This window comes from Acomys russatus, chromosome 4 (genome assembly GCF_903995435.1).
Source record: "Acomys russatus chromosome 4, mAcoRus1.1, whole genome shotgun sequence".
Lineage (NCBI taxonomy): Eukaryota > Metazoa > Chordata > Mammalia > Rodentia > Muridae > Acomys > Acomys russatus.
The window spans coordinates 40900464-40916073 of NC_067140.1; the positions used below are offsets into that span (position 1 = coordinate 40900464).

General features: G+C 52.6%; 1 protein-coding gene across 1 annotated transcript in view; it reads left to right on the plus strand.

The window, feature by feature from the left end:
* Nucleotides 1–15610, plus strand: part of Abtb2 (ankyrin repeat and BTB domain containing 2) — a 157921-nt gene that overhangs the window by 140959 nt on the left and 1352 nt on the right. Inside the window, exons 5-16 of the mRNA XM_051144256.1 lie at nt 1057–1222; nt 3960–4049; nt 4657–4758; nt 6521–6617; nt 7028–7163; nt 8158–8387; nt 9584–9762; nt 10219–10324; nt 10529–10631; nt 11482–11572; nt 14869–14937; nt 15436–15549. Of these exons, the coding sequence (XP_051000213.1) occupies nt 1057–1222; nt 3960–4049; nt 4657–4758; nt 6521–6617; nt 7028–7163; nt 8158–8387; nt 9584–9762; nt 10219–10324; nt 10529–10631; nt 11482–11572; nt 14869–14937; nt 15436–15549 (1483 nt within the window). The remainder of the gene's footprint in view (nt 1–1056; nt 1223–3959; nt 4050–4656; nt 4759–6520; nt 6618–7027; nt 7164–8157; nt 8388–9583; nt 9763–10218; nt 10325–10528; nt 10632–11481; nt 11573–14868; nt 14938–15435; nt 15550–15610) is intronic.

The following is a 15610-nucleotide window of genomic DNA, read 5'->3' on the forward strand; positions in this document are numbered from 1 at the left end:
TGTTTTCTGCCTGATATCTTGGTCATTGTGACAACTTTAAAGAGGGCTCTGATGCCCGCCCAGTTACAGATGAAGAGACTGCAGGTCGCGGGGACAGCAGCTCGCCCATAGAAGTGCCTAAGTTTGAGACCAGGTTCATACGTTCCCCAAACTTGTGCTCCATGCCTCCCACGGTAACCCTCCTGTAGACAGGTCTGCTGCAGAAACTCAAGGGGGAGCTCCTGCTGGCCATCCCTGGCCTGAGGGTGCCTTGTTTCCCAGCTGTGCCCAAACCAGGTTCATGAGTTTCCCATACTTTGACCTACTTAAAGGACTCATTTATTCTATTAGAATTTATTCTATTAGAATAAATGAGTCCGGTTTGCCCTGTGTAAATAGAGGTTTTACTATGATGGTTCTTAGTAGGTTGTGTTGATTGTTCATGGCATTCTAAGCCTCTTCCTGACATGTCTTTGATACTTTAGGGCCTAACCAGGCAACCTGAAGGGACACCGAGGAGCAAAGATAGATATTGGCCACAATGGCCACATCATGGGCTAAAGGTCAACCTGCTTTGTGAAAGATTATGTAGTGGCCAAGTGCTAAGGCCCAGGCACTGGCCCGCGATGAGCTTCTTTCTCCTCAGTGGGGTCCCTTGATAGGTTATTTTGATCTAAGAATTTGATCCCTGACAGTAGACAGGCCTTAAGAGCTCAGTCCAGTGCCTTAGCCCATGTATAGAGAAGCCACACTTTGCACTCTCTAAGGGCAGCGGTTCTCAACCTAATTCCTCTCCTGTCTCAAAAAATGTTTACATATGATTCATAACAATAAACCAAACAGCAATGAAGTAGCAATGACAATAATTTTATGGTCAGGGGTCACCACAACATGAGGAACTGTATTAAAGGGTCGCAGCATTAGGAAGGTTGAATAACCACTGCTCTAGGGCAAGAACAGAGAGAGCAAGGCCAGTCATGGCCGACCGCTGCACAGTCCAGTTCTCCCACCCAGCCAGGCCCAGCTGGGCCTCGTGCTGCAGTCTCACTCACACACCTCCTGCTCTCTCCTGGGCAGACCCGAGTGCTGCTTCAGTTCCTTCCGGAGGCTGGATGCTCGAGCTGCTACTGAGCGGTTCAACCAGGACCTGGGTTTCCGCATGCTCAACTGTGGGAGAACAGACCTCATCAGCCAGGCCATCGAGGCCCTGGGCCCAGACGGGGTGAACACAATGGATGACCAGGTACCTTCTGTGAACTCTTCTAGGCCAGCCTTAGAGACCAACTCAGACTTGACACATCGCTGGGGTAGGAGAAATAGTCCTAGTCCCTGCATCCTGGTCAGCTCTGAGCTTCAAGCTCCTGACAGAGGCTAGCCTGGGCATCCCCTGTACCCCTGGACAACCATGGTAGTATGTATTCTGTTTCCATGGCTGGAAGGCTGGCAGCTGTTCTGGATGAGGCAGGGTTAAGGAAAAACCCAGTAGAGACAGCTCAGTAGCAAGCTGTGGAGTGTAATCACTGGCATGTGGATGTGTGTGTGTGTGTGTGTGTGTGTGTGTGTGCGCGCGCACACGCGCGCACGCCAGCCACTCAGTAGCTCCAGAGGAAACTTATTCTCATGGGATGACACTGATGAGGAGAGTAAGAAAACCAGCACATAAGCCAGGAGTGTGGGAGTGTGGAACAACTGGAACCAGTACTCAGCAAGCTGTGGAAGGGTGCTCACAAGCTCAAGGCCAGTATGGACTACAAACTGAGTTCCTATCACAACAAGACTGAATGCTGAGGCTGTAGCTCAGGAGTATTTTCCTAACATGTGCAATGCCCTTAGTTCAGTCTCCAGCATCAAAAGAGAAAATAATGAGGTGGATGACAAATATATAAAAGAAAGAGTGCAATAATGAGAAGTTACAAGGGGCAAAACAGGAGAAACGGTAGGAAATACAGAGGGCGGGGTGAATTCAGATTTATAGAAGAGACGGTTGAGGCACCTGCAGAGTCAGAAGACTCCAGCCCACGCCCGCTGCCGAGCGTTTATGTGGCACTGTTCTGGGAATCAGTTGCTGCGTTCCAAATAGCACTGTGCGGTTTGGAAGGCCCGCCCAGAAGCCAGGGGACAGCCAGGCTACCATGGAGGGTCAAGCCCTGGGTCAGATGAAATGACACTGCCACACAGAGACTAGAGCAGCAGATGAGGCACGCAGCCAGGGTGCAGGCACAGACGCAGGGTCCCTGTGGAAGCCTTCTTCCCAATGAGTGCTTCCGCAGGGCATGTAATGTCGAAGCCCAGGCACTTAGGCTTCAATTGCTGGACGGCTTTAGTCTACCACGTCACAGCTGAGGTACCTTGACAAGTTGCCCTGCCACCAAAAGGACCTTGCTTTCCTCGCCTCCATGGTGGAACAGCAGCACCTGCGTGTAGAGCCGTTGGGAGAACTTTCCGTCAGTGCCAGTAGATGTTCACTGTGGTTCTGGTTGATATGATTATTCCTGCTGTTGCATTGCTTTCAAAACAATGGTGATTAGCCCTGAAATCTGGTCTCTAGCCCCATGTGTGTGCCTGAGTGAGGACAGCACAAAAAAGTAGCTTCCCTTCCCCAGCTCCTGGCCAGGTTTATGCTCTGAGTGTGTACAGATGTGTGGAGAGAAGAGTCATGATGTACCTGGTGTGTGCGTGCACATGCGTGCATGTCTGTGTGTGTGTGTGTGTGTGTGTGTGCACATGCATGTGTGCACGTGCCTGTGTGTGTGCATGCCTCTGTGTGTGCATGCGCATGTCTCTGTGTGTGTGCACATGCTTGTGTATGTGTGCACATGCATGTGTGTATGTGTGTGTGCATGCCTGTGTATGTGTGCATGTGCATCTCTCTCTCTCTCTCTCTCTCTCTCTCTCTCTCTCTCTGTGTGTGTGTGTGTGTGTATGTGTGTGTGTGTGTGAAGTGTGGAACAGAGCCAGATTTCCATCATGCTGTCACTGGCTTTTCTGTAGACGCTCAGCATTGTCACTCCCTGAACGTTGGTATTTACAGACAGATGCATAGGTAAACAGTCTGCTCGCCCCATGATTAATCTCAAGCCATTTCCTTATCTCCAGGAACTAGACAAAGATTTATGAGCTGAGACGATCTTTTCTCCACACAAATAACCTAATAAATAATATCACAGAGCACCAGACAAACGCGTGCCAGGATCCAGCTGTGGAATGCACTTTTCCACCATTGCCTTTGCCATCAGGCTCCCCGTCAGGGAGGCAGCCCTACTAACTGCTCACATAGATACAGCGAGGGAGTGGACACAGCTTGCAGTGTGCTCTGGACTGCTCATTAGCACTAGACATGGTCAAACACCTCCAAAGATGCTGCTGAGCACAAGTGTCAACAACTCACGTAGACCTGGGTTCTGATCCAAGTTCCAGGTCTTGCTTGATATCAGACCTTGGACAGTCAAGTCCCCTTCTCAATGAGCATACAATGAGCATAACAATAGAAGCCCGCCCATAGGAACAGCACAGTGATTAAAGGAACTGCTGCGTATAAGTCACTTCTACAGTGAGTCCAGGCACTGGCCTGCCATGTATTCTCGTGTGTAGCATGACAGGTACTGTTAATTAGCTCTCACTTGGGGTTGTAAGCCTACAGTGTATGTACTGAGCACTCAGTGTTTGCTGATACCCTTCCACAATGAACAGAGGCACACAGTTTCTTCACTCTAAGATAAAGACACTAAGGCAGAGAGATGAACACATTAGGCCCGGAATTGACTACAGTACCCACCTTGTAGGCCACGAATGTTTACCCCTATGCTGTCCATGGTGCCTGTGGAAATGTTCCCTCATTAGCCTTCCAGTGCCCTGGGCCCTGGGAGTTTAAGATGCACAAAGCACAGGATAACTCCCAAGGAGCAACTGGGCGGAGATCTGCAGGGTGTGTGATGCTGTCTTCTGTGTCTGATGATTCAGCATCTGCCTTTGATTCCCAGGGTATGACGCCGCTAATGTATGCCTGCGCTGCTGGGGATGAAGCCATGGTCCAGATGTTGATTGATGCTGGAGCAAACTTAGACATCCAGGTAAAAGGAAACTCCTGCTCCAGGCCCTAACCCGCTTAGAGGCCACTCCAAGATCTCCGGCAGCCAGGCTGGGTGTGGTATTTTAGACATGCTCAGTAGATGTCTCATTAGACGGAACATGTGCACAAAGACAAAAGGAAAGAGCCAGGCCTGTGTGGTGGTGGCCCGTGCCTGTCATCCCAAGTTTGAGGCCATCCTGGGATACATAGGGAACCCCTGTCTGAAAACAAGCCAAGAGAAAGAGAGATGGTGGTGAGAATGAAGAGCACTTCCCTCTAGATTTGGACTGCAGAGGGAGATGAGCAGAGAGAGAATGGCCGCAATTTCATTTTCACAGCCCTTGTCCTCTGTTACCAGATTAATCCTGTCGCTGCCTCCTTCTGATGCATAAAGTACTCCCCTTCTGTTTTCTTTTGTTCAGGTAGACATCACTAGTTGTAGACTTACTCTTTTCTTTTGAACCTTGTCTACACAAGTGCTCTCAGCAGACATTACTAAGCAAATGCAGATACGCTTAATTTTACCATCTTTGTAGCATAGTACCCACGTCATCTGCTCTGGAATGTCACCTGTGGAGGAAATAGTGATGATTTGTTATATTTTTCAGGTTCCAAGCAACTCTCCTAGGCATCCTTCCATCCACCCGGACAGCAGACACTGGACCTCACTGACATTTGCGGTGCTGCATGGGCACATCTCTGTAGTGCAGGTGAGCTCCTGTGAGGTGCGCCATGTGCCTCAGCTTCCCAGGTGGGCTCCAGGCCAGGGCCCCCCTGACCAATAGAGCTCACCTGACTCACCTCAGGAGTGGGGTTAGGGTAATTGAAAGAGGAGAGCCGGCCCAAGAGCGTCTCTCATAGTGAGTTCTGAAAGACCTAGACTTTAGTCTACTCCATTTTACACCTGCAACCCTCTTCTGTGCACAAGCTCTTTCCTCAGAGCTGGCTCTGTATCATGGTGTCCTTCTAGTCCTTCCCCTCCCCATCTCCCATTTCCTGAGAAAAGGCAGATGGCACAGCTCAGAAGTTGAGCTAAGCCTGATTGTTGCCCACCTCAACGTGGGCCGCCATAGCCGGCATCACAGTGACATGACACTCAGTTCACAGAGCTGCCCCCTGGGTGGCAATCACTCCCTGCTCCTTTTCCAGGATGCAAGGTCTCTGAGTAGTACAGTCAGGCTTACCTAAGATAGTCAGCATAGCCTGGCATGCGGCCAACAGCGTGTAGGTGGTTGTTGCCCAGTTGGCTACTATACCCAGACTGCTTTGTAGTCAGTGCCTTCCCAGGGGCCTGAGCAGACTTACAGCCTCAGTCCAGGCTGAGCCTGTGGGCTGTCCCCTGGGCTGGCCTGGTGCCCAGTTTCATCCAACAGGAAGGTCTCCACCCCAACTGCCTTGCCCCGGCAGCGAGCACATCTGGTTTCTGACTGACTAGTCTCCAGAAGATACAGGCCGTCCCTGTCCCCACGCCCTACAGGGGATCTTGGAGCTCCCCTGGGCTTCTCACATCTGGTTGCCAGGGAGGGGTGGTCAGAGATGTTGAGGTGTGTCTCCAGGAGCCTGGGAGTGTGAAAAGCAAGCCCCCTCTACAGCAGAATGCAGGCAGTACCCCTGACCCTTTGGGATCAGATGAGCCTGCCTCTTCTGACCCCTGGCAAAGCTGTCCTTGCTGGGATGAGCCGCTTACATTCCTGGCTAGGCTGAGACATTCTGCCTCTCCCCAGCTCTTGCCAGCCTGGCTAGCCGCTAAGCCTCTCCAGGGAGGAGTCCAAGCGCTGCTGTTAATGAGCCCTCGGTGGGTTGGGCATCATATCATTTAATCGCAGTAATGTTTGAAGGCATTCCTCTCCCTCCCGCTTTGTAGATAGGGAAGACTAAGGTCCCAGCCACGCCAGTCAGTGGCCAACGCTATGCTATCTAAACCTGCTACTGTTCAGGACCTTGCTTCCTTCAACCTTCCTAATACTTCAGCCCTTTCATACAGTTCCTCAAGTTGTGGTGACCCCAGCCATGAAATTATTTTTGTTGCTGCCTCATAACTAACTATGCTGCTGTTATGCATCATAATGTTAATATCTGCTGTGCAGGACATCTGGTAGACCCGTAGGTTGAGAGCTACTGCTCTAGGGATTGCAGGTGACACTTCCTGTTTACCCATCCATGTGAGTCCTCCAGAAAGTCTCTGAAGCTGATGGGTGGGAAGGTACTGAGAAGAGAAAAATAGTTGCAAGGTAGTCACATCACAGTTGAGGGGCTCTGGTGCATGGTGGAGTAAAGGTGCAGATTGTAGAGGTGGAGATCCCCGAGGTTAACCAGGTGTCCTCAGACCCCGGTGTGTCCGCTGCTGCTGCAGGTGTGAGCTATTTCTTGATCACATGTTTGGAGAGACTTAAAGTCCTGTCCCCTAGAGCACTCCATCCCTCCCCAGGCACCCTGTTGTGCTGAGTAGTGTCTTCTTCCTGTGCCTGATAGCTGCTGCTAGATGCTGGTGCTCACGTCGAGGGCTCAGCAGTCAACAGTGGGGAAGACAGCTATGCCGAGACACCCCTGCAGCTGGCCTCTGCAGCTGGTAGGTACACTGCTCTCCTACCCAACAAGTTCTCTATGACATGGTAGCCTTGTCAGCCAGGCAGGTCACTGAACTATCGGCTATCTCTGGGAACCTTTAAGGTGTATCCTTCTAAGATACTGGAAAGGGGCTCCTTCCCTGCACCCCCACACCCCCCCTGCAATGTTTTTGCTGAGCATAGGGTCCAGTAGGGCTGGGAGCCCTCTCCTCCTGAGGACCTGGCCAGGGCCCTGGTGATAGGACACAACCACTTCTCCTACTTGTATCCATGTTATCACCCCTCATTGTCACTGGGTCTCCTTCCACTTATTCCAAGGATCAGATTTTGGAGACCCTCTGACTACCCCATCTAGGTTTCCCTACTCAGGTACAATCTCATCAAACTGGGTACCACCACCTTGTCTTTTCAGGGAACTATGAGCTGGTCAGCTTGCTACTGAGCCGGGGTGCTGACCCCCTGCTCAGCATGCTGGAAGCCAATGGCATGGCCTCTTCCCTCCATGAGGATATGAACTGCTTCAGCCACTCAGCTGCCCATGGCCACAGGTACAGACCCTGGGATGCTTGCCTGCTGACCTCTCCTGAAACCAGAGCTCAAGTGCGTGTCAGCCAGGATGATGTAGCTTCTCAGTCAGTGTGGAGGCCCAAGACTTTGGAGACCTGGAAACAAGGGACAGCTGCTGGGTCCCTATACACTGGCACTGACTGGGACCTGCACCTCCTATGTTGGGGCAGCCATTCCTTTTTTAAAAAGTTATTCCTGTAGCTGCCAGAGCCACTCGGGACCACAGTCCTTTGTGAAGTTGGAGATTGACCAGTGTCTGTGGTAGTCCCAGAGTATCCCCCAGCGCTTCCATTCAGCACATGGAGAGGCTGCTGGTAGCTCCAGGAACAGATGGCAGGCCTGCCTGGCCTTGTGACTGGCAACAGCAGGCTGAAACCAGAGCCATTAGGCGTCCTAGGAATAGAGTATAGAGGGCAGGGAAGGGAACAAAAAAGAAAGGCTGGCAGGCAAGATGCCAGTGTGCAGTTTAGGGTGTCTTCTCACCGCTAGACTCATGTCCCTGCTGTGCCCTCCACCGCCACAGGGCCTGCCCCTGTACCTTCTTCTAGACCCCACACCTTCCTCATTAATGCACGGGAGGAGAGCAGCAAGGGGTGGGGGCTTTGTTCACTGTGGGGGGAGTTACTCAGGAGGGACTGCCGTGCCATGCTCTGTGTGCATCTGATGGTGTGTCCGCTACCTCTGCATCAGCCCACCACCAGCCCCAGGAGAGGGTGATCCTAGCACTCAGTATTAAGGTAGAAAGTCAGCCAGGGCTAGGAGAGGTTCACACAGCCAAGTGCAGAGCTTCAGTCGTACCAGGAGAGAAGAAAGGTAGGGTCTTTGGCTCTTCCACGTGCCTGTGGATGAGGAATGCTGAGAGCCCCCAGCTGCCCTGAAGTAGCCCATCGTAGCCATAATACTCTAGAAACTCAGGTAGGCTCTGTCCATCCATCTTGGGGACCTCAGGGCTTATCTTGCTATCTTGGCCTACAGGAATGTCCTGAGGAAGCTCCTGACTCAGCCACAGCAGGCTAAAGCAGATGTGCTGTCCCTAGAAGAAATCCTAGCTGAGGGTGTGGAGGAGAGCGACACATCGAGCCAGGGCAGCAGCAGCGAGGGGCCTGTGAGGCTCAGCCGAACCCGCACAAAGGCCCTGCAGGAAGCCATGTACTACAGTGCCGAGCATGGCTACGTGGACATAACCATGGAGCTGAGGGCACTGGGTGAGTTTGTGTGGGTGTACACGCTTGCACAGAAACAAACACACAGTGCACACCTGCACTACACACACAGGTACATGGCAACAGTCCCTCTATGGCTCTCAAGGCCCCAGCCTTCTGCTCACAAACCCACACTCCTCTCCAATGGAACATCACGGGTGTATAGGACCCTGAAGATGACTAAGATGCCAGTGTGCCTGGTTGCTCAGCCAGCTTTCCACTCCTGGGATCTGTGAACCTGTGTGTGGACTTCTGGGTTGCCCATGGAGGCTTGTCAGCAGGATGCACTGCACCAGATCCTATGTTAGTTGTGCACCATGTGATCTCACCAAGGTTCGCTTCCCACCTCTCTGTAGGTTTGGTGCTGATCATCCTCAACTAAGAATAGGATATTGTCAGCTAGTGCACCAGGCATGGCAGTGTTATGGGGCCAAATGCACACATCTCATCCTAATGCAATGGCCCTTTAATACACTTCTTGTGTTGTGGTGACCCCAACCATGAAATTTTCAATGCTACTTTATAACTGTAATTTTGCTACTACTATTAGTCATATTGTAAATATCCATTTTTCCAGTGGTCTTAGGTGGTCTCTGTGAAAGGGTGATTTGACAACCCCCCACTCCCCCCACACACACCCCAGGTTGAGAACCACTGTCCTAGGGCCTGGCCATCAAAACCCAGAAGCAGCATTGGGATATAACTGGGTTTTATCACCAATTTCACACCCTAGTCTTAAGTTGCCCCATGGCCCCAGACTCACTGCAGGGAACTCTAGGAAATACTCATGTGCCCACAGTACCCAGATGTAAAAGTGAGCTGGGTGCTGCAGATACCTCCAGAATGGGAACCAGTCCATTTCAGGCTTCCAGACAGGAGAGCTTTGTGTCCTTGAGTGTCCTGCGTGTTTTCTGGGTCCATCTGGTCATCCTCTTGAATGGGTTCTTCTCAGCAGATAATTCTAGGGACCAACAAGCAATAGGCCTTGAACTTGGCCGAAGGCCTTTCTCCATGTCATCTGATGAAAAGCCAAAGCACTCTGTGGCCTGACAGAAAATCTAAGCTTTGTCCACAAGGCTCAGCTGAGGGGCACAGAGCACTCAGGGGTGAGGGGTGTCAGGCGTTCCCAGGCCATGAGGCATCAATGGAGAGGCCATACTTTCCTGGGAGGGAGTGACAGCTGCCCTCTCTCTGGCCAGGTGTGCCCTGGAAGCTGCACATCTGGATAGAGTCCCTGCGGACCTCCTTCTCACAGTCCCGGTCCTCAGTGGTACAGGGCCTCCTGAGGGATTTCAGCTCCATCAAGGAGGAAGAGTACAACGAGGAGCTGGTCACGGAAGGCTTGCAGCTCATGTTTGACATCCTCAAGACCAGCAAAGTAAGTGGGGCCCAGCAGCCTCAGCCTGGGACTCATAGAACTCTGCGCTCCAGGTCCTAAGGTGGCCATATAAATTTACGTGCGGGCTGGGCTGCTGGATCGCTGAGAGTTCGAGGCCAGCCTGGTCTACAAAGTGAGTCCAGGACAGCCAAGGCTACACAGAAAGACCTTGCCTCAAAAAATTAAAAATAAATAAATAAATAAATATACATGCACAGACGTCCCCCATGCATGGACAGACACCACCCCACCACCCAGAGTTACATGCATGGCTGCCAGAGGGCAGAGGACATGGCAGTCCAGGTTGGAGCCCAGCCAAAACAGCCACTTGGGAAATCACAGATGAAGTGACAAGCCATTCTGGCCATGTCAGATCCAGTGGGAACACACTGCTCTGACGCTGGCCTGAGGCAGCCACGTGCATGAGCTGACGGTCCATCCCACCTCTCCCTACAGAACGACTCCGTCCTCCAACAGCTGGCCACCATCTTCATGCACTGCTATGGCACCAGCCCCATCCCTAGCATCCCAGAGATCCGGAAGACCCTGCCAGCCAGGCTAGGTGTGTGCCTGTCCCCACTGGGGCTTGTCCCCCTCGCATTCTCCCCTTTCCCCCTATCGCTCTTGCCTCCTTTTCTGTCTCCAAGTGCCAAGGCCTCAGTTTCTCTATTCCTCACTTCATGTCCCCTGCCCTCATCCCACCCTAGACCTCCTAGAAACCCTGGGGGTACATAACCTGCCACTGTCTTTGTCTTCCCACCCACAGATCCTCACTTTCTGAACAACAAGGAGATGTCAGATGTCACCTTCCTAGTGGAAGGAAAGCTGTTTTATGCACACAAAGTCCTTTTGGTGACAGCATCTAACAGGTAGGCAGCCTGGGTAGCAGCCCTGGCCCCAGGGACACCTGCCGTTCTCTTAAGCAATGAAGTGTGTTGTGTGAGTCTCCTGGATAGATAAACAAGCAAGTATCCACCCCAGATGGGACACCAATAATGGTTCTACCTAAGACTAGCTTAGAAAAACAGTGGGGGTTTTGGGGGCGACAGGCGGTGGGGTTACTTAAAGAAACATGATGTCCCAGAGGCAGCCCCAGCATGGGTGCATGAAAGCTGCATCTCTCAAGTTCCTGGCCTGACTTGCCCAGCTGCCCAGAGTCTATTCTTCCCAGCAGATATTGCTGCTTATATAACCTTAGGGAGAGACAATAAGGATTTTTGTAAGTTTCAGGAACTTCCTCAGAACTGTCTTGTTTACTTCCAAACCTTGTTTCATTTACTTTGGAAAAAAGAGCTACACAAGGTTACAGTCGGGTTGGTGAAAAGGGACGAGGGGACATTATAGCCTCTGCCCCATAGCAACAGAGCTCCCACCTGCCCCTGGGGTACAAAATGGGCTGGACTGGGTGCAGCAGGAGCACGGTACAGCATGCAAGGGGAAGTTCTGAGGGGCTTCATCCTGCTTAGTTACTGCTGCTGACTGTTAGAACGTTCTGTCTGGAATGAAGAGCCAGTGTTCCCACCACAGGCTCTAGGTCACTGTGCAGGGGAAGGGATGGGGACAGCACAGAGCTGGGCCCAGCCGTCAGTCCAAACATTAGAAATGACTGCCTGCTCCTCAGGTAGTGTTCCATCTCCCAGAAGCTGCTCAAGTGACAGTGCTATGGGCACAGCAATGGATTGGGCCATGTTCAGACCCTACCTTGTCTCCTTGTTCCAGGTTCAAGACCTTAATGACCAATAAATCAGAGCAAGGTGGGGACAGCAGCAAAACCATTGAGATCAGCGACATCAAGTACCACATCTTTCAGGTGTGTGGGCCTCAGAGCTGTACTCTCCTTGGAAGTCCCTCTGCACAGCCCATCCTGGGCCTCATCCATCTGGTCCCTCTGTCCTCTAGGTCAATGACCACCAAGTGAGCCACCCAGTTGTCCCCTGACCCAAACTGATCCACTGTGAGGCTGTGCCTTCCCAGCCTACCTCAGGAATCCAGGCAGCATACACATAGACGTAAAGCATGAACGCATACTGCCCAGCAGGTGTGCAGGCCTCATTCTAGAGTGAGCTGCTGAAAGCTTACTGGAAGTGCAGTAGTCCAGGCCACTGGGTGATCATGATGTACACGTAGGCTGCCCCCTTCCCAAGAGCCCACGCCAGCCCTGTGCCACATGGGAAAGCATGGGGAGCCAGTCCAGCCTGCAGAGGTCCCAGTGCAGGGCTTCGCATAAGGGTTAGACTGCGCAACAGAAACTCCAGTTGTAGCTTTGAGGACGGTCTAGATTCAGTTGGGTCTGAGCTTTCCAGAAAGCCCCCGTGTGTGTGTGTGTGTGTGTGTGTGTGTGTGTGTGTGTGTGTGTGTGTGTGTGTGTGTGTGTGTGTTAGGAGTTGGTGCTGCTCAGGTGTGTGTGTGTGTGTGTGTGTGTGTGTGTTAGGGGGAGTTGGTGCTGCTCAGTCCTGTGTGTATGTGTGTGCGCGCGCATGTGTGTGTGTATGTCTGTGTGTGTGTGTTAGGGGAAGCTGGTGCTGCTCAGGCCTGTGTGTGTGTGAGTCTGTATCTGTGTCTTTGTGTGTTAGGGCGAGTTGGTGCTGCTCAGGCCTGTGTGTGTGTGTTAGGGAGAGTTGGTGCTGCTTAGGCCTGGAGACCTTACCCACTTCGGGGCTGTGACCACACAGAGACAGCAGGTAGGTAGTGTTGGTCCCTGCCTTGCCCTGGGCATATTAAGATCTCATGGGGGAGGTCTTAATCTCCCCACTACCACTCAGAAGTACAAAGAGACACTGTCTACAGTGCCTGGCCCTCTGTGCCACCATAGTTAAGGCCAGGTATGGTGACATGCACTTACAGCTCCAACCCTCAGAGTCTGAGACAGGAGGCTCACGAGCTTGAGGATAGTGTGAGGCCTTCAGAAAGCACCCTCCTCCAAATACAGTGCTGGACTCCTCAACCTACTCCTTAGTCACTGGTTTGGCATTAACCACTCTGGGATAGAGGAATTCAGAGGGTGAGGCCACCCTCACTGAGACAGGACAGGGGAAAGTACTTCCTGGAAGTGCTAGCAGCCAGGCTGGGGTATCAACAGTACGTAAGACCTCAGACCACACAGACGGTATCCCAGAAGCCACCATAGCATGAAGACTTAAACCCCAGGCCACAGGAAGCTACAGTGGAGGGTGGCATTGATCGTTGGTGTGCCACTGTCTGCAGAGGTGTGCTCCTTCCACTGTGGGAGTCCTGGCCCTTAACCTCAGCATGAGGCATGGGAGCAGGCAGTTCACCAGACACTTCTTAGCTCAGCATTTCACCTGCTCCCTCACCTAAGCCTCAGGTTATAGTCCAAGGTCTGTTCCCCTCTTGGTAGATGAGGAGTCAGAGGGTGGACAGCGTGTTCAAGGCAACAGAGGTGGGAAGTGACAGGCACTCGAGGCAAGGAGGCTTGGTAGGAGCTTGGCTGCTAAATGGAAAAGTGGTGGGGCATGGAAGGAAGAACAGATGGGCCAGAGACCCCGGGTCTCTCCTCCCTGCAGATGGGAGGAGAGACCACGGGGTCTCTGGCCCTAGTGGTGGAGCCTCCCCCGCTCCTTCTCTCAGCCCTGGGGAGGGACAGCTCTAACTGTGTGTTTGGCCAAGATGCCCAAAGTCCAGCTGACGGAAGCCTAAGAGTGAGCCGCGCTCGGGTGTAGGATGGTCCCGAGAGCAGCAGGGATTGGTGGAAAGGTAGGGAGTGTATGTGGGCTCAGCCTTGTGGCCAAGGAAGGGCACCTGTGCCAGGACTGGCTGGCAGCTCCTGATGAGGGTAAATGGGGACAGTAGGCCTAACAGGGTGGCACACACAGGCCTTGGAAATGTAAACCCTCAGCTCCTCACCCAGTGTTAGTTATCCTGGTAGTCAGATCTGGCTCAGGACACTTACCTGCCTTATCCCATGGACCCCCACCCCCCACCCCCGGGCCCATCTGACTTTAATTACATACTCCAGCATATCAAAAGTATTTTACTATATACACTCCACCATATCAATAGTATCAATAGAAATTGAAGCCTTTCCTTTTTTAGTGCTGGAGGCTAAACATAGGGCCTTCTGCTCACTGGACAAGCACTGTACTGTTAAGCTGACCCACTCTGACCCAAGTGAGTGAGGGTATCCCAGGCCTGAGACTTTGTCCTGGTGGCTAATGCAGGCTCCAGCTGGGGCCTCGGAAGCCGTGGGAGCCTGGCTTCAGGGCGAGAGCCTGCCAGTACCTGGCCGAGCTGCAGCCGTGCTGTCAGGCTTTCCTCTAGACCCTCTGGTGCCTCTCCAGCCTGAGGGCCAGTCCTAACAGAGCCTGACCATGCCGGCTGGGGCCTTGTTTACTCACACGCCTTGCCAGAGCTGTTTCTTCAGCCAACCAGAGAAAATTGTTTTCCTTTTTCCAACTGGGAACCTCACCAGGTTCCAGTGTAATGGCAGTATTTGTGATACAAACCTCAGAACTCAATATAGCTGCCCACTCTTGGACTCTCCCATGGAATCCCAGCACCCACTTCCTCAGAGCCCCAGGCAGCAAAGTGAGCAAGTACTTCCTTTCTTGGGGAAATTGCCAAGGTATCAGAATGTGGCCTGCTTAGACAGTTGTCCCTCTATTCACCCCTCAGCTCCACATAAATTTCTTTTGCTTCTAAGACAGGGTCTCTCTATGTAGACCAGACTAGCCTTGAACTTGCCACCTCTCCTCCAACAGTGGATCACCAAATGCCTGGCTATTCATAAAACTTACTCATTTGAGATGGGCTGTCCCTGGCTGGCCTGCTGATGTGTGGCCCACGCTGAGCCTCAAACTTGGGCAGTCCTCCCATCTAAGCTTCCCAAATGCTGGGATTATAGGCATGTACCAGCACACCGGGTTCGTGCATAATTTTTGGACAAAAGAAGCAATGAGCACACTATGGGGGTGGGGAAGGGCAGGAGTGGGGATAAGAAAACCCTCCTGTGGCATCAGAATGCAGAGTGACTTAAGGCAAGGCACCTTCCCACTTGGGCTATGGAGCCTTGTCCTGGCTAGGAGTCAGAGGGTCGCAGAGCTGGCGTCACAGCTGTGCAGCACTTCCCTATGTCTGCTTCCACTGCAGATGCTGATGCAGTACCTATACTATGGAGGGACAGAGTCCATGGAGATCCCCACTGCTGACGTCCTGCAGGTAAACAGGCCATGCAACCCACGGCCCTCCAGACCTGGTCTCCATACATATGACAGGGGAGGGGCTGCCATCTGAGGTAAGGGCACTTCTGTAGACAGGAACTGGGCACACCTCAAGCCTAGCTTTCTTGGCTGTGCCAGTGGTTAGAAGGTACCAGTGGGAAAGGATGGCTCAGCCCAAGAGGAGCAGACATAGCTGAGCCTCCTGCTCCCCAGTGGCTGAAGCACACAGCTCAGGGCCTCAAGTAGGTAAACACCCTGACTTGCAGCCCAAGATCTCTTTTGAGGTCACAGGTCTCATATGTGCTCACGTGTGTGCCCAACCTGTATCGCTCACATCCAGCTACCACCAAGAAGGCCTCCAGCAGGACCATGTCGAGGCCATCTCTTCTCAGACTGGTCTAGCAGGAGGGCTGGGTCCTGGGGCTTAAAAGGAGGCTTTCATTTCCTCTTAAGAGGCCTTATTTTACCCTATCCCCGCCCCCTCCCACCCAACTAGCTGCTGTCAGCTGCCAACCTGTTCCAGCTGGACGCCTTGCAGAGACACTGTGAGATCCTGTGCTCCCAGAACCTTAGCGTGGAGAGTGCTGTCAACACCTACAAATATGCCAAGGTAAGGGCTAGGGACGTCCAGCCGCTCCCCTCCACACTCTACTGGCTGCAGGGCCCCTTCA